General features: G+C 40.9%; 1 protein-coding gene across 1 annotated transcript in view; it reads right to left on the reverse strand.

Moving 5' to 3' along the window:
• PXDN (peroxidasin) overlaps positions 1–19,460 on the reverse strand; it is an 87,158-nt gene extending 67,698 nt beyond the window's left edge. Inside the window, exon 1 of the mRNA XM_021551105.3 lies at positions 19,158–19,460. Within this exon, the coding sequence (XP_021406780.1) occupies positions 19,158–19,378 (221 nt within the window). The 5' untranslated portion in view covers positions 19,379–19,460. The remainder of the gene's footprint in view (positions 1–19,157) is intronic.
• Positions 19,461–25,536: the final 6,076 nt, after the last annotated feature.

A 25,536-nucleotide genomic window follows, 5' to 3' on the forward strand; every position in this document is an offset into this window, starting at 1 on the left:
GTAGTAAACTCTCACTGTTAAAAATGGGATATTCACTGTTAAAAATGGGATAGTCTCATCCTGCTTCCAAACTTCAGCTTGAGCATGTTTGTTTTCAGTTTCTGCTCAGCAGAAACAAACACCTTTAAGTGAGGAATAGCACTGACCATTTTCCTTTAAAAAATCCAGACACTGAAGTTCATGCATTATTTTTTTGCAGCAGCAGCTCTTGAATGATTTAAAAATAAATAAACCATAAAACTTCAAATAGGGATGGGTAGGAAAAAATACAACTCTGATTTTATTCTGTAGCAGATTTGTTCTCTCAGGAAAATAGATGCAAATAGTGTGCATAATCATAATTGAAAACCAACACAGAATAATCCCCTGCGTTTTACCACAGTGCCTTAAACTTCCTTAACTCTGCCACATCAGCACCTCTCCCACAGGAGCACCCAGCTGGGTATGCCCTATTCTGGGTGAGGATCAGTGCAGGGTTGAGCTCTCAGCAACACAGATCCTACATCTGAAAACAGGTGTGAGAGTGAGGGCTCTGAATGAACAAACAAGCTGGACAAGGGAACTAATAAACCAGAATAAAAGTGTGGTTTCCTCATCCCTGCAGTTTTAGGGACTTCTTTCCTCAGGGCAGGCAGTCTCATTGATGCAGTGCATGTGAGCTTGTATTATATTTAATATGCCAATAAATAACATCCGGCATCTAAGATGCCAATGACCTTACTAAAAAATGCCCTTTTTGTTTTCATCAATTAAAAAAGAAGTTCTGCAATTCAGGACCAACATCAAGCCAAAGGATGTGGAAAATTGAAGGAATTACTGCATCTAAAAATAACATCTAAATTTGACTCAAAAGCTTTTATTCATTGTAAATCTATATGTCACTCTTCCCACTACACTAGGCAGATTTCGTTGGAATATATTTCCAACTGTTTTGTACTTCCCACTTATTTCCAATAGTGATAATCATATTAGATTCCAATAGAGGTGTTAGAATTTATATGGATAGCTGTTCTTGTAGAATGCTAAGGGACATTTTACTACCAAAATGGAAACACTGTTGGCTTGCACAAAAAGTAACACCAAAAATTCAGGTACTCTGTCACTTGGCTGCAGACTGGAATTCCTGGTTTCAGACAAAGCAACAGCTCTTCCTTCCACTCCATGGAAAATCCCAGGTCAACTCAATGAAAAAGCTGCAACTCTTGGAATGGAACTTTCTGCTTCCTGAGGTTAACAACAGGCTGCAAGAGCAGATAAGTTAGCTACTTTCTGACTCTGCCTCCAGCTCCTCCTGCTTCTGGCAAAGAAAACTCAGAGGAACAGGGGTCTTAGGACTCCTCTGACACTCATCTCCCCAATCCTCAGGAGTGCAGACAGCCTCAAGGCAGGCAACTGGTCCCTTCTCTTGGGAGAAGTCATTTTCTCCCCACGAAGAGCAATGCAAGTGGCTACTAGAAGACCCAGCCTAATGACATGCAGAGAAGGGAATGTCTGGGAACAGATTATTGTTTCACTTTTCTTCTTAAGTCCATCCTCACACAGATATCAAAATTATAAACAAAAAGCAGTTTTGGAGCTACTATTCATCAGGGAACAAGTTACCCTACAGAATGCACAAGTTACCTTACAGAATGCATCAAGAGAATAAGAAAAGATCAATGATAAACATTATGATTTATACATTTTATTATATTCCATAGCATAACTCAATCAATACCCATCATCTCTTACCTCACATTGCAAAAGCAGAACTAAGTAATACTAGCCTACCACTTCTTCCCCTGCACATTTATTTTCTTCTTTCTCTACATAAATTAAATTGATTTGCTATCTTAAAAAACAGTTTGGAAAACTGAAAGTTATGGATGTATCTGAAATTTCAAAGTATATCTTACTAGTCTTGTTAGTATTTTTAATTCCAGTGGCCTCAGGAGATCGCACCTACTTTGCATTGTCATGCACCCTCTTCCTAGCAGTTCTAATACTGGCAGCATTAAGCCAACAATCAATTAGAAAGCACTCTTCTATGAATCTCTCTGTAATTACTCCACTCTATTGGCAAAATATTCTGTCTGCAGATGTTTCATTCTTTTTTCTGGTATCTTCAGTAATGTTTTTACACACTTCATGTTGTTCATAATACAAAAAAGGTAATTTCTGAATAAAATCCAAGTTTATCCTTCTTCAGTCATCACACTGTAATGCCATTTTTAAAGTTATAACTCAATCTGATTTTTCTATTTTGAACAGGTTTCAACTTACATTCTTGCTTTTATTACCCCATACAAACTAGCTATACCCAGGCCATATAAACACCATTTGGGCCACATGGAGAGCAGCCATGCTGCCCAGTAACACATAATTGCAAACTGATTCTCAAGGGGTCTTTCCTCAGCTCAAACATAAAGAACAAGACTTTTGACCTAGTGTGTATGTAAAAAAAAGTTCAAATATTTGATTACTCTTGCCAAAGTAGCATGAAAATACCAGAATTATCTCTAAAATATTCAATTAAGTACAAACCTGCCTTTAAGGAATATCAGATGGTTTAAAATATCCAAATAATAAATATCTAGCATAACAACTCAGTAGAGGGGACATTAATTAAAAATTAATTTGTGGAAGTTAGAATTGCAGACAATTCTGAGGTAGCATGTTTGCTCTGGCAGGTGGGTGCAGTAGCCCAGGGAAGCACAGAGCAGGGGCTGCTGGCACTTGCATCCCTGGCAAGGAAGCAAAGTGCAAGGGGGCTTTTTCTCAGAAGGGGTATTAAGAGTTCCCTGTTTGCCCAAACCTGCCCCTTCAAGCTGCACCACAGATTCAGCTTATTTTATGCTTTTCTCTGAGGGCAGGTCCTGTTTGATGAGGCCCCAGGGGCAGGTCAACTGGTTTGTGCAGGAGGCAGCTCCTCCCCTCTCTCAAACATCACCACCAAACCAGGGAAATTATTCAGACTGAAACCAAATGTTCTTCCCTTGCTTATTTATCAGCTAACTCTGAGAACTGATGAAGACCACGCACAGGAGTGAACAACTACTGCTGGCTAAAAGAAAGCCAAGATGCCTTCACAGGATGTTTCTGAGTTATTTTTGGTTTGCTTTGTTTTGTTTTACTGCGAAGAGGTACAATCTCTGTTTTGTAAATTAAAAAAGAAAGTTGGAAGAAAGCAAGTAGGTGTATACTAGCATTAATATACTAAATAGACCAGCTACTTAAATACATTTGACTTACTATTTTCTTTTAATATGCAATCTAAATAGTAAAAAAAGTCTACTATCTGCAGCCAATTTTTTTAAAAATCTTAGTTTCAATATTTGCAATTCAAGCACATATATCTACCAAAATCTTAGTTTCAATAGTTTCAATTCACATATATCTACCAATTAATTTCCAGCTTTGAATAAAAGATTCTTCCAATGTTTCTTCTACTGAAAAACACATCTACATGATTTGAAAATGTATAAATTAGTAGTATTCCACTTGACTAAGACCACTGCTATGTCATATATTTGGCTTTAAAGCCTGTGAAAAAATTATTTCCCAGAAATATTAATCACCAAATTTTAAGTTCAACTGCACAAGAATCCTCTGGCTCCACAGTTTAACGATCAGTGCTCTAAGAGTGGTCAGAAGCACAAATATACCCTCTGATCCAAAGGCATGCAAACACCAATTTATGGCTGGGATTTCCACAAATACTTAAGACACTTCAAGGACTGAAGAGGCTGAAGGCTGCAAGCCACAAACCCAGCACTCAGCATTTAAATGAAAAACTTTCTACTGGTAAAAGTTTCCTCAGGTGTCAGATGCTGTGCCACTACAGCAGTCCTGTGGCTGGAATCTTTCCCAAGACCATACAGAGCTCTGGTCTCTGGAGGGGCACGTCCTGCCCATGTCCAAACCATACAGCTACAGATAAGCCTGAACTGAATGAACATTTTATTTCCTGGCCACTGAAGCTTCATCACTATGCAGTTAAAACCAACAGATTTACATAATGAAAGAGACACCAATCAAGAAAAAAACAAAACAAATCCCAAATTTTAAATCCCCAAAGATTACCAGATTTACAAATCCTGATGTTATGAGAAATTTCTTATATATAGATCTGGATGTTAAACCAATTTATTTTACAGGTCTACTATCATGTCAAACTATCTCCAAATTTTAAAGTTAAAAAAATAAAATAAATTAATTCCACTTGAATCATGACCTCCTTCTAAAAGAATTTTTTTCTTTACACTGTCTAGAAGATTTATTCCTGAAAAATGAAATATTCTTTCAGAGAAATATGGATATTTTTAGAGTGAAGTCAGCCTGCAAAAGCCAGTAAGCATATAAAAGTTATTTAATTAACCAACCAACCAACCAGGATACAAATTCTGTCACAGACGATGTCTGACATGTGAGACAGGTACTTGCTCTATTCTAGCACTATTACAAAATAATTCCTTGTGGATATTCAGAGGGGAAAAAAAAGTACATGAAAGGTAAAGAAAAACTCTCATCTAAGGAATCTGGGTTGCACAGATATTGCTGTGTTCCATGTACAGTGGGAATTCAAAATTTTACCAATATTAAAAAGATTAGTTTGAATTCAACTTGCTATTGTTAAATGGTGAGTGCAAAACCACAACTAGTTCTTATTTCTTTCTCTGATGAATAAGGGATTATAAACATATGCCATGGAGTCATAAAACTGGCTACCTGAGTGTGGGGGCTGTACACAAGTCACTTGCCTACCTGTCATCTGTTTTAAGTGTTCTTTACATTGTAAATTCATCAAAAGCAGAAAATTTCCCCTGAAGATATCTGAGATGTTTGGCAATCCCACAAATTTGTTCAAAAGACAAGTCTATCTTACACCTATTGATGGATATATATATTTTATACAGATATGACCAATATAAAGATAGACACTGAAGGCTGGTTTGTTTTGTTGTTTTTTTTTTTTAATAAACCTTGCTTTCAGCCAATTAATTACTGTTCCATTGGAAATCTCTAATGAATATTGGGTCTCAGACTCTTTTTACGTATTTTTCTCTTTCCAAATCTTGTATTGAATTATTCCCATGCAAGATATATCAAATTTTTTAAGTAAAATAGAGGATATGAAAAAGAAAACATCTACTCCAGAAAATACACAAAGATGACATAGTATAAAGCATCCAAGAAAATACTCATATCACAATAGAGGATTAGAAGATTTTCTGGCTAAGTTTTCGAAACTGTTGTTTACTGAATCAAGAAAAATGTTTCAACATGTATCAATATTTGAGAAATTTCAAGTGATTTAGATTATTGATTGACAACTCAGGAAAAAAAAATATCCTTAGTTTTAAAAATTGGTTTAAATAAATGATAAATGTTACCACACTAAGAAAGGTACTTACAGACCTTTAATAATTGTCTGGTAGCCATTATTTACATACCTAACAACTAAGTCTCCAATGTACAAGTTAACATGCTTTAGATATACATAAAAGTCTTACTAGGAAACATTTACATTTATTTTACCCCCTACATAGCTGCTTTTGCATTTTCTTAAGCTTTTCCCAGGGCAATAAAATTAAATCAGGAAGTTAATGTAGAGCAAGCCACTAACTCACAAAATCAAATTGCTCTCACTGTTCTTAACAGCTCTGTCATAGGTCTGCAGTTGTCTTTGCCTGATATAAGCCTCTCCTTCTACTGGCACTTTAACTCAATTACCTAGACCCTTTTTATTGGAGACTGAGAACCTTACCAAAGGCAAAGATCTGGATTTTCCCATTCAATTTATGCCTGTAAGAAATAAATACTATAATCTCTCCAATTTCTTGGAGAGTTTATCAAAATACCATCAAACCAAAACTTCTTTATTGAACCCAAATTAGCTATTGTCCCAAAGAGTGACAAAATATCCCCTAAAAGGTATCCTGCCATGTACTTTTTAATATACATATGTCATACCATCATACTGCTAATCTAGCTTTTTAGTTTATCTTAGCAGACAATGTAATGTGACATTTATTTGTATTTGAGTGTTGAATGGCCCACTAGAGTTATCTGTGTACCAGAACACACATTCCCCATCATATTTTTCAAAATATTTTGGAAAAATAGGGAAGAAAAGTTCTCTCTTCTCACCATAAAAACATGACAAGACATTAATTTAAAGATGTGAAAATTGGTAACTGATTAATCAGATTATCATTATAATCTATCATTAAATAGAAGCCACCATGAGACACCAAATAGTAAAATTTTATATCAAAGTGGACAACTAAGATCTTGTAAAAGTGAAATATTTGCTTCTGTAGAGCATGATGGACCTTGGACAGGGGCTATAGGACTCTGAATTTAACTGTTTTGAGAAGTCCGCACTGAATTTCATGCTGTCCCAGTCACAATGCTCACACTGCCTAGAGATCAGTCAAGCATGAAAGGACTCATTTATTCTTTATTTTTTCTGCAACACAGGAAACCAGCAGCAAAATGGCTAATAAAATGCTGTTAAATCCAGTCTGGCTAACACAGTGCAAAGAACTTGACATTTAGCAGTCATCATCCTGCTTACCAAAAACAGTCATTAGTTAAGGTAACACAGTCTACCCAGTAATATTTTTCCTTTTTCAGACCAGCCAGGCAATAAGCAGTCTGTTGTAATAAGTGATTTAAGGGGAAAGAATGCTGAAAGAAAATGTTTCCGAAAGATACAGGGAGTGGCAATTGGAAAGAGAATAAAAAATCTGAAAGTTACAACAACAGGTCACAACAAAAAAAGAGACAAATGTCACAGGCAGTAAAACTAATTTGGAGTTAAAAACATTTGCTCATCTTTTTCATTAGTCAAATTTAAAAAACAACTCAGAAAAAAAACCTAAAAGAGAACACTACATTGCATAAAACTTCACACTTTTATTCTACAAACTTTCACATAGTTTTAAGAAACTCTGCCAGCCACTACACAAACTCTTCAATGTCCTAATCTTTGCTTATTTTGTAAACAGAGATTAAACAAAAAGACATGAAGATGAGACCACAGTAATCTCTCCTCTGTGCGTCTTTCTCAAGATTTTGAGACTCTGTTATTTGTAATAAACATTCAATGTTCTGTTTAAAAGAATCACTTGACTCTCATTAGCAGCAGTAATAATGCCACACCAAAAAGAAATCAAATTTGGCAGTCTGATAAGCAAAGGAGGGAAAAGGAAACATTTGAGTCATTCCGTTCCAGCTCAGTCAGCTCTCGTTGCAACCATCTCTATGGATTGTCTTGAAACCCTGCCCACATTTGCAATAAGAAAGCCTTTAAAGTTATTTTTGTTTTGGTTTGGGTTTTTGTTTTTTTATTGAATCCAAATGGAAAAAATGGTTGACAATTTAGCTCAGTTGTTTCCCTATATCTATCTGTATATACACATTACATACAGCATATGTATATATAAATATACAGAAACACACATACATGTAAGTATTTAAAATACTAACTTCTTTTTATAGATAAACTTCACCAGAAAGACAAGCAACTTTAAATGTTTTGATTGTGTGATACAGATTTTAAATGTTACCTTTTTAAATGGATCTTTTCTGTAAGGGAAGTCTTTTCCTATAAGGATGTAAACACTTTGGCTTGCTGGAAAGAAACTCAGCAAATGTCCCTGTCCAGGAAAAATCAGAAGCCTGAGGATTACTCATGTATACAAAGCTATGCGTGAGTTCTGCAAGATTAGATCTAGAGTGTACAAAATATTTGATTACAAAATACTGTAAACAAACTACAGTAAGATTTGAAAGTCTCAGAAATTGGAATACAAAAATAAATAATTGAAAAAATACCATATTAAAACATGAATCAAGATAGATTAAAATTTAGCTGTTTTTTCAGTTGTTCAAAATAGAACTGGAGTCTCAAAATATTAATATTAACCTACCATTTTCATTTTACCTATTACACACAGTAAAATGTTCATATAAAGACTATTTTGTAATTAAAAAAAAAAATAATATGCAATTTTAAATACACTACTTCTCTTCTTCTTTTGTTATTTCCTGAATAGTTGTCTGGTTTTTTTTCATGTCATAATAGCAATATTGATTTCTCCTGTTATATTATGTTGGTTTCTTTCTGCAGTTTCCTTCTATCTTCATGCCAAGCTCTGTTCTTTACTGGCTGTATTTCCTAATTTTTTTTTCTGCTAGACTTACAACCTTTCAATTTAAACTTCACTTACTTGTAGGGCAATCCATAAGCACATGCAACAAGCCTAACATTTATTTAACACCTAAATAACAAAGTTTTCTGCAGGCTAATGATATCCCCATGTCATCTCTTAATGAGCACTGGCCTCACCTGGGAGAAAAATCAGTAGGGGCTACTCAGAAAATGGAAGAGGTTAGACTATTTATTAATCATGTTTTTCTCTTAGTCATGTGTTTACCACCATTTTAGGTGAGACACTCCTATGATGTAAGGGTAGGCATCTCCCTGTTATTTTTCCACCAGCTGCCTTTGGGAATTAAGAAAGAAAGAATACATTTACTCAAGTCCAAGCATCCATTTCCTACTCTTTCCAATACGTAATCCTATGTTTGTCTCTGCAACACAAAAATTTCTTATTCACTGTCCCTCATGCCCCTAAATTCCCCAAAGCAATGCTGAAAACTCATTTAACTCATCATTTTTAATTATGTTGTTTGGGAAAATTGTGTAACAGCAGACACACTGAAGGACTCTGTTAAACAGAATCAGAAAGACAGAAAAATGTTTAAAACAGATTTTGAATTGGGGATGTAGACAACAACACAAAGCAATCCACTGATCTGTATAATCCTTATAGCTTTCTAAAACATTTCAGTAGAACAAACAAAAAACCTTGTGCTGACAACAGTCCAAACTCCCAAAGCTTTGGGAATTAGAAGACAATATTTTGAAACAGCTATGAAGCAAATACTCCACAGTCCAGACGAGCATATGAAGAGATGTTTGCACTAAATGGAGAATTTTTGTAGTTGGGAAAGGTCACCAGTAGAGTTTCACAGAGAGCTGTGCTGAGTTGTGCATTATTCAGTTTATTCCTAAATGGAAGAGTGATGACCACAGAAAGAACAAAGTTTTATTTATGATATTCATCTATTTTAACAAAGTCTACCCAGGAAGAACAGCAAAAAGACCTGTCAACAGTCCATGAATGGCTATTAAAATGCAGACCTAATGCAAGTATTTGTATAAAATAATGTATATGGAGAAAATCAAACTTCACAAATAAAATGGCAGGCCTAGAAGTGACCATTACTACTTACAGACAAGATCTTAAGCTACCCTTGATTAATTCATGAAACCTCATACCAGATTTGTCCATAGAAATACTGGGCAAAGTTACAATTCCCTCACCTCCAAACACAGCAGAGTGGGGAAACAACAGTCCAGATGATGAGAGATTAATACCAACCTTTCACGGAGAAAACTCCAACTTTAAAAAGAAAGGAATGGAGAAACTTAGTATCAAAGATCACAGCTGGCATTGGAATGATAGAGAGGGATCAAGGACTCACTGTCTCTTCCAATAGAAGAAATGGGAGATACTAAGTGAAGCTAACAACTTTTAGGCTTCAAACAGAAGACAGCAATTTACACCATGTAGTTTGTGTAATACTCCTTGTCACTGAAAGTTGTAATGTAACTTAACAGTGAAATTAGTTGGAAAAAAAAAAAGAGGTTAAACAATTTGTGGAGCAGAGATCCATCAAGATTTACATAAAATACGGAAGTATCTTTAGTCCCAAAAATCCACATCTGCAAATTATTATAGGTATAAACAACTATATGCTGCTATGTACTTGTTCATAAGCTGTGCTTTCCATCACCCTCAAAAAACAGATATGAGGTCAAACAGGTCTTTGGGTTTATTTATTAAAGGTATCTTTTCGGTAAATAAACACATATTTATCATTTTAATATTCAAATGTTAAGTATTTACCACTCAAAAATATATCTTAGTAAATAAGATGAAAACAAGAAATCATATTTATTCACTGTAATATATGACAATGTATTGTTGTGGCGCGGCATGCGCTCCGAGCCGCGGCACTCCGAGCCGTGCTGGGCGGTGAGGGAAGAGAACGGGCGGCCGCTTTCCCCCGCAAGCTCTGCAGTTTCAGTTTGTGGCGCGCGGGGACAGACGAAGGCGACACGGGACTTGGGGGGGGAACGAGATGGTTTTATTCCATGAGCCCCAAGACCCCGGCGGGCGGGGGGGCAAAGGTTTTATACAGAACTCAGGAGGACGGGTGTAGGAACAGCAACCAATGAGGGAATAGCAGGGGAGGAGTTTAGGGCAGAACTAACATCTGGAAGCTGAGGAGGGGGCTAGAATGAATGACAGGGAAGGTTCTAGGGAAAGGGGCAGGGAAAGGGGGGTTGGGGGGGGGAAACAGATATTAAACAAATATCAAATGAAAGAAAAACACACCACCGCATCTCCCTCTTTTTCTTTACAAAAAGAAGGAGAATTTTGTGGTTTAAGCAAATTAATAAAACATGCAAATAATATAAAATCATATGATAACATTGTAAATTACTTAAAGGACATGAAAGACACATTATTGCATTTATAGGGCAGGAAGAGTAGTAATATTCTAAATTAGACATAAGACTGTATAAAACTTGCTGTTTTGCTGCTTTGGGTAACAATTTAAAATAATGTAAATAATTGAAATAATTGAAATAGAATTGAAATAATTGACAGAAATTAAATTTTAAAATTTAATTAGAATGATTAAAATTACAATTATCTAATTTAAATAAAATAATTAAATGGAATTATTGGAATTAAATATAATAAAAAATCAACTAAATATAACTAATAAATTTTTAAATTTCGCAGCAATGCAGCAAGCCTGAAGCGATATAGTAGCTGAGTGATTCCTGTAGCAATAATGGTTAAACACAGCCTTTAAGTCAAAAAATATCAGAAAAGACTGAATTAATTATAATTATAACAAAACAACTTAATATAAAATCAAATTGTAACATTACATATTATTAAAAAAACATAAATTGAAAGACATTAAAAAATGATAAACTAATTGTGATTACAACATATGAAACATATAAAAACTTCATCTGGAATATATAAAATTGTCCTAAATCAAAGTCCAAATTAAGGGTACAAAGCACAGCAGGATTTGTGACTTTATTTGATTTAGAATTTGCTTCGTCGCGGCGCTTGTGATGTTCAGCTTCTTAAATTTTTAAAGCAGAGTCAGCGGATAACGGCGCTTGTTTTAAAGCAGAGTCAGCGGATAGCGATGTGGTTTGTTCAATTTGAATGTCCGTTTGAGAGGTGGGCATAATATCTTGAGTATTAATTAACTGGGATGATTTTTTTTTTCTATAAAATATAACTCAACAAACAGATTATTCAAAAATAATCAAAAGCAAAAAGAGGAATTCGTAGTTAAATAAAAAGGAGTATTGGGTAGGGTACATTAAGGAATAGGATAGGGGAATCAGACAATCACTTAATTAGTGATTGCCATGATTAACAGGGGGTATCGGTAAGGGGTGGACCGGGGCGCCGCCATTTCAGGGGGAAGACAAAATGACGGATCCCCAGTCCCGGGTTTCGGCTCCATTTCCTCGGGAGAAGATCCCTCCCGACCCTCCCCCCAGAGGACGAGCCCGAAGAAGGATGGGGAATATCCAACCCCGCCTCCCCACAATAGGGACTAGCCTCGTGCAGGGACGGTGCAGGGCTATTGGGAGAGAAATGGGACTGGCGGGAAACTAGGGGCGGAAAAGAAGGGTCAAGGCGGAAAATGGGTCCCGAGCGGCGTGGCCAGTGCCATCTTGGGAGGGGTGCCAGATACACTGCACTTGGCCTGAGCAGTGTCCGGCAGGGCACTTGGGGCGGCTCGGCCACAGCAATCCCCAAGGGAGGATAGGAAAGGGTTTTAGGAAAGTCCGAGGGGATGGGGATATAGGGAGCTTCACAGAAGCAAAAAGGGGAAATTTATAGGAGGGGGGGGGGGCCGCCCGACGCAGCTGGATGTCGGCGCAATGCGTGGGTGTAAAGGGCCCCTTTTAACAACGCTCCTATAGCTAACGTGTCGCCCTCTTAGCTGATCCTTACTGGTGTCTTTTCTACCCCCTCCGTCCAGCCCAGAATGGGGAGGGGAGGATAGAGAAGACAACTTTTTCGAGGAGAAGAAAAAGCGATCTAATCTAGGTCCCCACAGAAGACTAGGCGAAGGATAGCACTCAGTGCTAGCTTCCCCCAGAAAAAGAAAACCCACCCGCTTGCCAGGGACATGCACGGCTACAGCCCCAGTCTGGGCGCAGACGGGGGTTAAAACGCGAGAAAAAAAAAGGTGGCAGACCCAGCCGCCCGTCGGGGCGATCCCCACCCCGTGTAGCCTACCTTACCTTGCAGGCTCGGACGGAGATGGCTTGAATCTTCTCCTCGACTCGATGGAAAAGTCGCGCTGAAAACTGGGGATGTTCCTTCCCGGTTTTGGCCCTTCCGGAAGCCTGGGTGTTCCCGTTAAACCAAGACTCGTCCCCGAAGCCTTGGTTTCGGCCACTATCAGCCTCCGGTGGTCTCGCTGCAGATGCTGACCGAGGAATGAACCTCTTCTCGATCAGCCTTTCTTCAGGCTCCCCCGAGCCGCTGCCAAAACCGCCCTCTGTGTTCTCGGGTAAGTCTGCCCGCCAAAAAGCTCTGCAGCCCGGCTGCCCGTGCAGCGCGGCTGCTCCCGGGCGGGAAGATGGCGAGAACAAAGAGGTCCCGGAGCCTCAATCTTTTTCGCTCGGCGCTCAGCTCCTCATAGCATCCGGCAGAGCTTTTACGGCCGTAGATGTTCCTCTTCCCTCCTTCTTCTTCTGTGAGGCGGGCGCCCCCACAAATTTGCCCGTTTTTTTTACAAGACGAAGGAGGGAACCATCCTCTCGCTACCATATGTTGTGGCGCGGCATGCGCTCCGAGCCGCGGCACTCCGAGCCGTGCCAGGCTGGGCGGTGAGGGAAGAGAACGGGCGGCCGCTTTCCCCCGCAAGCTCTGCAGTTTCAGTTCGTGGCGCGCGGGGACAGACGAAGGCGACACGGGACTTGGGGGGGGAACGAGATGGTTTTATTCCATGAGCCCCAAGACCCCGGCGGGCGGGGGGGCAAAGGTTTTATACAGAACTCAGGAGGACGGGTGTAGGAACAGCAACCAATGAGGGAATAGCAGGGGAGGAGTTTAGGGCAGAACTAACATCTGGAAGCTGAGGAGGGGGCTAGAATGAATGACAGGGAAGGTTCTAGGGAAAGGGGCAGGGAAAGGGGGGTTGGGGGGGGGAAACAGATATTAAACAAATATCAAATGAAAGAAAAACACACCACCGCAATGTATTCCTCTGATGACAGTGTGTTAAGGGTACAGCAAGCTACTTGCAGTAAATGATGGGTATTATTTTGTTCCATACATTTTCCCATTTTTCAGCAAAGAATTTTATGAGGGCTAACATACTGCTGATACAAAAATATCTTCCCACCAGCGAATCCAGTGACTCGAAGCGAAGATTCGTTTGGGCCTTCTGTTGCAGCCCTCAGCAGCTTTGCCTCTCATCTCCCAGTAAATGTCAAATACTATCAATGCTGTGCCCTTCTGGCCCCTGCTAATGACCAAACACATTCTGCAAGCTCTGCAAATGTCTCCTTAACACACTCATGCCTTGGTCCTGGCTCATTCCATCAGCACTACAAGCAGGCTGCCTGGGAATGGCAGCAGGCTTTCCATCCTACACACCCTCCACAGCTGCTTTGCTGGGGAGAATTGGTATCATTTGCAGTATCCACTTGATTTGTTGGGATTCAGGATGGAGCTTAATAGAGAGAAAACAAAATTTTTAGCAACAATTTAAGCACTCTGAAAGCTATTTTTTAAAATTCACTTATGACTCCTTTGCCTACTTTTTAAAGTAATTTCTTTCTGTTGAAAATTCTATGAAAACATTCTCATGTGAAAAATACTTTAAACTTTGGTTTAGACTAATAAATACGAACATCTCCATACAGACATTTCATCTTTTATTGTCAACAGAAGACTAGTCACCACACTTGGGCTGGAGAAGGCACAAACAAATTAATAAACTGCCCAAAGAGTAGCTAATTAATTCAGTTGTCTGACCAGTGGTGCCCGTTGTTGATTTAGATGTCCTAGGCTGAGAGCAAGCAGCTATGACACAGACCCAAGAGGGACCTAGTCTGAGGTTAGAAATTAATATTTCCAATAAAGGTGTCCTCTTTTGAGTGAGCTGAGTTCTGCTCCAGGCACTATGAACTTACTGGCTAAGTTGCTACTTATTAGAAGGGAAATGCACAAACCAAATACAGATGTAAACTCCTGTGTATAGACACCTAAATGTAGGTGTTTTAATCTCAAATTGAATTCTTTATTTGTTCATAAAACTTAAATGCAGGAAGATGTAAGATATTTTTTATTGAAATAATCTTGTGCTTTAACCTCCCCGTTCTGTGTCATTCAAGCAAATCATCACTGGCACCTACTGCATTTTGCTGCCCAGCTAGGGGTGCCAATAGCTGTGTCAGTATTAAGTTATTTTCAAACCTTTCAAGTAAGTCCTCAGGATCTGTACTTCTTTTTTTAACATTAAGTATGTACAAATTCCTGTATCTTGAATAAAATCTACTGGTGTGTTATCTTGTGACTAGCTCCTACATGCAAGTTGATGTTTACCCATCAAGTGATCAAGTTTACTTACAGTCCACATTTGAGATTGCAATTCTTCACCCTTCACAGTGATGAGGTGTGTTTATGTTATTTTGTCTTAATTTTAATCTACTGGAATTTTTCCAGAAGGATTTCAAAGATCTAATGGAACACAAGGACATTGTATTTTCAGATGAAAATGGGATGGTTGTTTGTGGGCTGAAAATGCATCATGTCAAATAGATCTGCAAACAGTAGGATTTCTGCTACAATAGCCCAGAGACTCCTGCACTGACAGTCTCCATACACATCACCCATTTCATTTTCCTAAACACATCTGCTAAGAGGTATAGTGTTAGCACAAATCTACAATGAAATGCAAAATGTCATTACATTTCCATTACCCTCACCTCTTTAGCGATTCACATCTTCTCCAGATAGATGAGATTTGTGTAATTCAGTGTTGTGGGGTTGTTCATTGCATTAAGACAGATACTCTTGGGAAGCCTCAGTAATGGTTTTCACCAGCATTATGAATGTACATTAGATTCCAACAAAAGTTCTTATGGAGGGATGAAAAAGTGTAATTACTTCTTACTCAGCTGTCTAGAAAGTCACCATAGAATTAAACTACTAACACTTCCCCCTTTCCCTTTGACATCTACAGAACAAACGAGAAACTAAAATATATTGATAAATGAGTAAATAAAAAAGTACAAACCCTAAACTATCCAATGTTGAGAATATGTTAGAATCATGTAACAAAAGCAGTAACAAGCAACACAGACTGTTGCCTTCAATTTCATTTCATTCAGCTGGAATGTCTGCAACTTAAAAAGTCCTATTAAGGTTTGATCACTTAAAATTATACTTGCATCTTGAAAAGGCATTTTATTCGTAGCAGACAACCCAAAGGCGCAGGTGACCTAAAGTAATAATCACACAGCAAATACAGAATGACTTATTTCAAAATTAAATCTTCTCAATAATTTGCATGTCATTCTCAGTGCAAATCAAGTCCACTTTCTTTCGTGACAACTATTTTTGTCAAATTTTACTTTTTCTGCTATTAACAGAACATTAGTTTCTTTTCTTGTTCAATCTGTTAGACTCAAGTGCAGTAAATACAATTTTGTTCGTACAGCTAGCAAGAAACAAGAGAGCAATGAAGTGCTGCCAAGAAAAACTGTGAACAAATTTCAGTATTGGTCTGAGTATGTGTAGCTAGTCTTTAGACAGGTTTGGATTTGGATTGTGTTTAGATACAAATAGTAACATATTGCATCAATTTTCAAAGGTCTCCTGTCAGAATCATCAACACCACATACAAGAAATTGCTCTAGAACACAGAAATTCCCTAAAAAAGTGTAAGGATACAATTATGGGAGGAGGAGAGAGCAAGAGGGGATACCAAGAATTTTACATTCCTCAACTGTTTAAATTGTTTAATTTAAGTATGTTTCAGCAATTTCTGTGAAAATAAGCACTCTATATTTAGTCAGAGATAAAATAAAATTTCCATGATTGTATTTATGGTATTAAGTAGTTTTTCAAACCATTTTATACGTGCGTCTCCATTTTTAAGGGAAATTGGCACAGGACTGGGATGTTTGCCCTAGTCCAAAAAAGAGCCCAGGTAACAATATCACCTTGGGTGAAACCACATGCTTAGAAAGCTGTCAGAATCCACCCTGCAGAAGCAATCTAAACCATGATTCCCAGCGTGCAGTAGGAAAGGGGAAGTCTCAGAAAGTGGGAGAAGCAGGGGAGAGTGAGAAAATGTACAGCCAGAAGTAGCACTGGCAAGGTCAGCAACCAGTAATGTTATAAACAGTTTTCAAAAGAGAACCTGAGATTAGGAATAGACATTTTTGATATGTGGGAGAAAACACTTGGCTGCACCATTGGTCTGGGCCCCATGCTGTTTTAATCTATGTAACAAATTATATGTGAAATAGAGCAAAGTCAACTCAGCTTCCAAAATGGGGAATTTTTCAGAACTAGTACTCAGCAAAATACTTATAAACCAGGAAAATCTTAGGGCAATATTTTTTTACAAAATTACCTTGCATAATCAATCTATGTTGTAAGTAAGAAATATAACAGATGAGAATGTAGAATTTATCAATGCCAGTAAAAATGGACTTAATCCATCAGCAATACACTTTGCAGGATTTCCTAAATTTTTGTTTTGAAAGGGAAGGTGATTGATTTAAATTATTATTTTTAATTATGTAACTATGAACACTACTACTAAAGAAAATACATTTAATATACAGGCACCAGTTGAAAGACAAACATTGAGAGTAAAACTAGAGATTAAATAACTGCTAACTTTCATGCTTAAAAAAGAAACTGTTCTTGAGTGTAGAAAGCCCTCTGTAGGTGATGGACTACCTCTGTGAAGTGTAACACTGCAGTGTAGAACTACAGTTCAACATCACAGGTAAGTAAAAAGAGTGGTAGGTAACTCAGGCATGCAATAGTTGTTCTGACAGTATATCCTACAGCTAAATCTAGGCAATTAATATAAAACAGGTAAGCTATTTATGTATGATTGGTACCTTCAAACTACTGATTATTAAATAAATTATACCATTGTTCTTTGTCCCAAAGACTCATATTGCCCAACTATCTTCTGACCCAGCTCCTTTTCATTCACAGCCTTTCAGCAGAACTGTAGCAGAAGGAGAAACTGAGTATTTACAGATGTAATACTGCTTATTTTATTTATAATAGTTCCCCAGTCAGTTGTCCAGAAAGGATAATGCCCATTACTAGATGACAAGTAAGGTCACCACTAGGTTTTGAAGAATGCAGGTCATCTGCAGGCATATTTTGAAAATAACCATTCTTTGTCAAGCTGAAAACATATTTCTAACTTCTTTTACATTACTTCTGCAGCATGGTAGCTTGTATTATACCAGAATGATAATTCAGATTTGGCATACTAGACAAGTTGATATATTAGTGGGGTTAAACGTGTATAATGCTTGCATTGTTCACACATTCTCCTCTGACTCACTGCAAGATTATAAATACCCACCGTAAGGGGAGCTCCACCCTGGCGAGGTTTAACCTAATATTTTCTGCTGTTGCAGACCCTTCTACCTTTAAGACAAAACCAATACATCAAGACTTGACTCCACATTCTAAGACTTTTTTTTTCCCTTCTTTTTACATTTATGATGATTCACAAAACCAGCTTTACACGGTTTCCTGTAATCTCAAGGCAAAAGGTGTTCTGTAAATGTACTTTGTTTCAAATGTAAGAAACATTAACCACCCACTTCCTGTACTGTTCCCTAAAAGGTTTACAAGTACTGCAGGACTAATCCAATTCTGCCAAAAGCCTGCACTTCTTGCCAAAGAGGGACTCAGTTAATGCTAAATGACTGTACTCTTCACATTAAATAATACTTGGAAGCTGAAACACAGCAAGGCTTTATAGACCCCTTTTGAAAATATCTGACAGTCACAAGTTAATTTATGACAGGAGGCCCCGCAGAAAATTCCCAGGGCCAAGCTCTGCTCAGCTTCCACGGCTGCCTGTGTGTAAGGAAAGGGCAGGGCTGGTGCCAAGAGCTTTCTGAGCCCAAGTAACATATAAGCAGGTCAGTGGAACAAATCTGTTCCTCTTAGTAAGCCACGAAACAAAATAGCGTGTGATGTTCATTTGGAACTTTGCCTTTATAGTAGGGAAATATGCCTGGAAAGGTAACTGTTTCAGTCAAATCAATGTTAATTAAATATCAATCATTGGCAATACTGAAATTTATACCAATGCAATCCCACCCAAAACAGTCACCAGAGGAACGGCCCGGCCGGGCACTTCAACTGACACATTTGTGTCTGAACTAGAAAACTGGTTATTAACTAATGTTCGCAAATCCCTGTAGGAATCTAAGCCGGGTTAGTTTTCGGCAACCCAGGATCTGAGTCCCGGTTTGCTCGTACATCCCCAACATGTCTAAGAATTGAGCAGAAAGGGTCACCTATGTCCCTGTCGATCCTCCGGCCGCCTGAATATGCTTTCAAACGGAAAGAAGAAAGTACTGAAATCCTTCTAGGGACGACTAAACTGGGACACAAGCCCCGTACACTAAGCAGAACATCACCTCTAAGAGCCCCGCAGAACCGGGGGCACCGCTCCGACCCGCTCGACGCCGCCGGAGCCGGGCAGAGCGCGGGCGCGGCCGGACCGCGGCGCCCAGCGGGCAGCGGCACCGGCGAGCGCAGCCCCGGAGCGGCGCAGGGACGCCCGGGCCCCTCGGGCAGAGACACCGCCTCGGGTCCGGCCCCCTCCCCCGACCGCAGACAAAGAGCTGAGGCTCCGCCGCCACCCACCCCAGTGCCTCTCACCCCAGGTATCCATCCCCTCCTCCGCCTTCTCCTCCCTTCCTGCCTCCCTCCGCCCCCCACCGCCCCGGGCCGCCGCGGCAGCCCCCGCCGGGTACTCACAGGATGGTGGTCTGGGGCGACACGGCGGGGACGCTCTCCAGCATCAGATGCATGCAGCGCACCGTGGTGCGGAAGCAGAGGCAGCGGCTGGGGCACCACACGCTCCCGCGCTGCGGCGGCGGCGGCTGCGCGGCGGCGGGGGGGAAGAGCCCCCCGCTGCGGAGCAGCAGCAGCAGCAGCAGGCAGAGGCCGGGGCCGGCCGCCGCTTCGCACCGGGCCATGCTGCCGGCGGAGGGCGAGGAGCAGGAGGAAGAGGAGAGGGGCTCCTGCAGATCCGCGCCGCGCCCGCTCCGCTCCCGGCTGGGTCGGCGGCGGGGCGATCCCGTCCCCGCGAGGGCGGGAGGAGGGGACGGCGCTGGGCCCGCCCCGGCCGGCGGAGGGGTGGGCGGCCGCCGCCGGGGGCTCCGCGCCGCCCCGCGGGGCAGAGCGCCGCGGCGGGGCAGGGCGCCGCCCGGCGGGGCAGGGCGCCGCCCGGCGGGGCAGGGCGCCGCCCGGCGGGGCAGGGCGCCGCCCGGCGGGGCAGGGCGCCGCCCGGCGGGGCAGGGCGCCGCCCGGCGGGCAGAGCGCCGCGGCGGGGCAGGGCGCCGCCCGGCGGGGCAGGGCGCCGCCCGGCGGGCAGAGCGCCGCGGCGGGGCAGGGCGCCGCCCGGCGGGGCAGAGCGCCGCCCGGCGGGGCAGGGCGCCGCCCCGCGGGCCGAGCGCCGCGGCGGGGCAGAGCGCCGCCCCGCGGGGCAGGGCGCCGCGGCGGGGCAGGGCGCCGCCCGGCGGGGCAGGGCGCCGCCCGGCGGGGCAGGGCGCCGCCCGGCGGGGCAGGGCGCCGCCCGGCGGGGCAGGGCGCCGCCCGGCGGGCAGAGCGCCGCGGCGGGGCAGGGCGCCGCCCGGCGGGGCAGAGCGCCGCGGCGGGGCAGAGCGCCGCCCGGCGGGGCAGAGCGCCGCCCCGCGGGGCAGGGCGCCGCCCGGCGGGGCAGGGCGCCGCCCGGCGGGGCAGGGCGCCGCCCGCAGGGCGCCGCGGCTGCGGCCCCTCCGTGCTCGCAGGGGAGAGCGTTGAAGGCACCCCCTGAGCGGGACGGCAGCTTGCACCTCGGGAGACGAGTGAAGGAAGGCAGAATGAGGGGAGTGGAGAAGGGGAAAGAAAGGGTAAGGAGAGGAAAGGAGAACAGAAGCAAAGAGACGAGGACAGATAAGGGAAAGACAAACCCTTATGGGAAGAAGCAAGTCCAAAAGCCAATTTCCATTTCTGCCCTGCTTTGAATACCTACATACACAGCCCGTAGACAGTTCCCTGTGAGTGCTGCAACTTTGACTGCTGAGCCAGGCCAATCTGGATTTGTCCTGAATTACTTCCTGTTGGTGGTTTTGGGTAGGTGGGTGCACAGGCAAGGAGGTATTAGAGGACCCACTAGAAAGTCATGAAGAAGAATACTGGTTGCAGCCACAGCTCATGTGATCTTAGCACTTTCTTAAAACAAGTCTTGCCTGAAAACAAACAAAAACAAAAAGAAAACAACCCCCTAGATTGCCTTTGAGATTTCTAACATTGCCCTGTCATTTTTATGTGATGTCAGTCAGTCCTAAGCAGATCAATACCTTATCACCAACCCTTTGCTTATCCCAGGTGAGCACTAGCACATCATTTCTATGATGACAGTAAGAGTGATCCCAACTAAGCTATTATGTCTAACGACACATCTTCTTCTAAATTATGAATGTCAGCACCCCCAGTTCCACCACAGTAATAAGCCATGACACTTCTGCAACATTGCATGAATCTCTTTTTCTTCAAGAAACAATGTAGAGGCCATTCTTGCCTAAAACTTTAGTAATCCATGGAACACATTGCTCAGAGAGGTTGTAGAATCTCCCTCACTGGAGATAACTGTCTGGATGCAAACCTATTCCATGTGCTCTAGAATGACCCTGCCTGAGCTGGGAGGTTGGACTAGATTACACATCGTGGTACCTTCCAACCTCATCCACTCTGTGATTCTGTTGTTCTGAATCTCACTGTGAAAACCTGTGTTTAGCCCATGGGTCTGGGAATTACTTTTGGACATTTTTTTTCTTTTTTAACATCAAGTCAAATACCTCATGAAGAAAATCAGAGCCTGGAAGTCTGCTGTGATGCTGGAAATCACTAATGGGCCCATAATTAAAATACACTGAGATGATTCATTATCTTTGACTATGTTTTCCATGAGTCACTATGTCTCCTTCTCTAAAGTAACACAACTGCTTCCTTCACCACCCCAGTGGTTAACTGAGAGCCTGTGGGCTCAATCTGTGTCCAGAGGTAAGGGAGGCTTACTGGCATGCCATCAATATGATTACTGAGTTTCTAGGGGGGTCAGAGACTCCTAGCAGACTCTTACCAGTTAGGTACACTTCTAAATTGGGTGCATTTCTAAATACTCTTGCAGGGCTGGGCTTAATCTTCTATTTCAACATATGAAGTTGCTCAGAAACTCATATACATCCACATCAGCTGTTTTACAGCAGAAGATAACAGTCTGAAGTAGAAGAGAATTTACAGAATAAACAGGTTAAAAAGTTAATCACCTCAATGTCAATTCAGCAAGCAGCTGCTGTATGTATCACCTCCTCTGCGTTTGTAATCAGTGTTGGGATATAAGCATGTCTTAATCTGAAAATTAAAATTGTTTCCCAGTCCAGGAAAACCTCTGACACTTTTGACCCACAAAGTGCAAATGTTGGCACAAGTAAGTTTGTGTTGCAGAAATGCCACTCACATTAGAGCATCTTGGCAGCTGTAAATCTGTCATCCTGCAGGGCCTGTACTGGAAAGAGCAGAACATCTGAGGTTAGATAATTAAACACAGTAATATAGAGAGAGCACCAAATTGGGAAATTCGTAGCATTTAGGAAAATATGATGACAGTTTACTTTGTGTAATTTTGGTGCATTATGATGATTTATTTTTCAGGAAAAAAGTACATAGTTAAAATTATGTTTTCTATAGGAAATTAAAATTGTTCTGAAAAGTTTTTAGCATTTGAGATCTTGATAGAGTGTTGTGCTATGCCTCAGAAGTATCTGTGCTATTACACATGTAATTCTGAGAGTGAGAATAAAAGTGCATGGATACTCTCACGGTCTTTAGGCAATTTAGATGTAACATGTGCTGTAGAATTCTTGCCATTTACTTTGTTTCATGCAGCTTCCAGGCTCTTGGTTAATATATTATTGATGCCTCGTAAGTAATTTAAGTTAGAATTTTTTCAAGTCCTATGGAATCCAGAACAATGAGGTGTTATGTTTATAGTTGAACTCAGTGATCTTAAAGGTGATCTTTTCCTAAACAATTCTATAATTGTATGATTTTAATATTCATTGCATGCTATTCTAAATTGGTGGCAGGGAAGGTTTTTGATAAATAAAACTTCCAAATGGTTTTAATATATGTTTCTATTCTTAGCTGTTTTTTATTGAAGAATTTTTATAAAATGTGCAGGGTCATTTTTGTTGACCCTGCATATAAATATCCATGGGAAATTTGTCTTCTGTTTCCAATTTCTCTAGTTGAAAAGTAGACCTAACAAAAAAAAAAAAAAAAAAAAAGAAAAAAAATGCTGGAAATGGGATATGTTTCTTTCTGAATGATTGCAGAAGTAATTCTCTGATGGTTAGATATAGTGTAAATCTCCATTTGCTTTTAAGTTTCCTATCCATCTCACAAATTTTGTCAAATACTGCCACTTGCTGGTTTTATTCCATACCAGTAATTTAGTTTCATAGATTTTGCTTTGGTGAGGTACTAAAAAAAAAAAACTTTCTAAAAGATCAAATAGTTAATACTTTTATCTTTTGTTTTTCTAAAAATTCAGGTGTAAGAAATCCTCTTCAATTTTGTTTATATCTTCATGTTAACATTCTGTCTTTGGATATAAAATCAGGCATTCTAGACATTTCAACATATCTTCAGATACCTGATAGTGAAAATGCTTTGCATTGTCTTTAGCAGACACTGACTCATGACGTAGATCATTAATTAGAACCTTTTGATCAATAATAACAGTAAGAATTAAGAGGACTAGACTGACAAAATCTCAAAGAAAGCACCAGAGAAACTTATATTTCAAGTGTTTTCAAGATAATTTACCAGCACAGGGATCTAAAGATTAAACATATGACCATACATATGGTCATATGATTTTTTTTTTAAAGGCAGAAACAAAGCTCAAACTGGTTTTAAAAGCACATAATCTTCCTTTTATTTCTATTATTATATATGCAAAGGGAATGTCATGGAGTAGCTGGATGGCATGTCAGCAATTGTGCTAAATGCAATGATTAAAATTAATAAATGCTTGTTCATAAGCATTTCTCAGCTATGCAGGAAAGCTTAGGCTATGCTCAGATCATTCTTGAAACACCTCGTGCATCTTCACAGCCAGATCTGTCAGACGCAATGTGACTTCTCCAACCACAGGCATTTGAGGTTTTATGATATCTGCTGGCACAGCAAAGAACATTGAGGATATTGTCTCCACGTACTCACAAATCCTTCTTCCTCTCAGTTGGGATAGTTATGTTCATATCTTTAAAAGGTGTCATTCTCCTTTCCTGAATATAATATGAATTTCTGGAGGAAATTATTCCTTCACTGGCTCCATTATAAAATATGTTCTTCCATCAAAGTTCAAACAAGAGTGTGCCAAGAATGTGATGGGTAACTTTATTTGCCTGGTGACTTGCAGACAGCTGAACAAATGTTGCTAATTTCTTTATAATAATAAATTCCGTGACTGACCAAATAAAAAAAAAAGGAAAAGCTCGTCTTCCAAGTTATCTTTGAATCTTCACTTCAACCAGACTACCTGGTGCTAGTGAATGTGTTCAAGGAAAGATGCTTACTTTTTGTCTTAAATCAAACAGTATAACTTAACATTTGTCACATATTTCTGTTCTTTCAGCCAATGCATTTTAAAGCATCCTGCCTTTCAAAAGGACAGTTTGTTACATGCAGGAAATGTACCTTGCCTACCCTTTATCTGATATTTAGGAAAATAAACCATAAGCTTGCTTTTTAACCAACTGTGCAATGAGGATCTATTAGACCTAATTCCTTTGGTTTGATTCCGCACAACTCTCACAGGTAAGACAGTGGTAAAACACTTATCAACCTGCACTGGCTAGTGAAGCCAGGCTTGAAAAGTAGATAGCAGAAAGTAGATTTTTATCCTGGTTTTGTCCTTCTGGCTTTTAAAATTATATGCTAAGAAAAAATACTGAATTAAAAAAGCCATAATAAAAAAGCCCTGCTTTGGCAAGCCACTTAAAATGCAAAGGAACATGGCCAGCAAACATACAATGGAAGAATTTGCCTGTGATGATAAAGGAAAATAAAAAATCTCCCCTGAAGAGACTTTCCCAAAGGAAAATATACTTGAACCAATGAGCTTCTGGTTTCCCACAGAGTAATTTTCTTTAATATCAGCATAGCGGGAAATTGGGTGTTATTAGTTTAATCCCTTGACTACACTGAGGAAATACCTCACCCAGAAGAGATTCTAGCCTATGATTTGTTCTGCAGCTGTGCCTGGAGGCCTCAGAGAATCAGAGCCACCAGCCACATGTTTACAGTCATGAATAAAGCCAAATGCCCTCTCTGAAGGCAGCTGAGTGCTGTGGGATTGTGCCCACTTCCAGCTGGGTACTGGGCTGACCCTGGGCGCCTTTAGCTCAGGGGCCTGGCTCTTGGGGTGCTGGGATAATCTGGGAAGAGCAGAGCTTGTCCCTGGGCAGAGGGAGCTGCTGTGGGGATGGCCAGAGCCCCTGTGAGGGCAAGCAGACCTGCTTTTAAACAAAATGCCATTTGCAGCCTGGCTTCAGCCCATCCCCATGCCCACAGCCCTGCCCACACGTCCCAGGGCTGTGCCAGACACCGGTTCCCCCATGGGCTGATCCCAACCCCAGCCCAGGGGGGTTGGCAGGAGGGATAGGCCCCAGCCACGGGCATACAAAATCCTAGAAGGATCCTGGATGCAGTGGTGAACAAATGCTGTTCAAGTCTCCAGAGCACTGTAGATGTTTTCTTTTCTTAATTTTAAACAAATTATCATAATCAGGAGAAACAGAGGCAGCAGATCAAGAGAAGACGCTTTCCTCACAGCTGGCGCACATGAGGTCCCACCTGGAAGGACACATCCAGTTCTGCCTTACCAGATCAAAGGGGATGACAAAAAGCTAGGAGAAGGAACACCAAGATGCCCAATGGCCTTGAGTACCTGACCTGTGAGCATAGACTGAGGGTTCTGGTGAAGTTTGGTTAAGGTTGTCATCCAACCTGTGACACTTGGAAGAGAAAGTAAAACACTGATAAAACAAAGCCATTTTTTGCAGTGGCAGATGATATAATATCA

The sequence above is a fragment of the Lonchura striata genome, chromosome 3 (assembly GCF_046129695.1).
Source record: "Lonchura striata isolate bLonStr1 chromosome 3, bLonStr1.mat, whole genome shotgun sequence".
In the NCBI taxonomy this organism is placed as follows: Eukaryota; Metazoa; Chordata; class Aves; order Passeriformes; family Estrildidae; genus Lonchura; species Lonchura striata.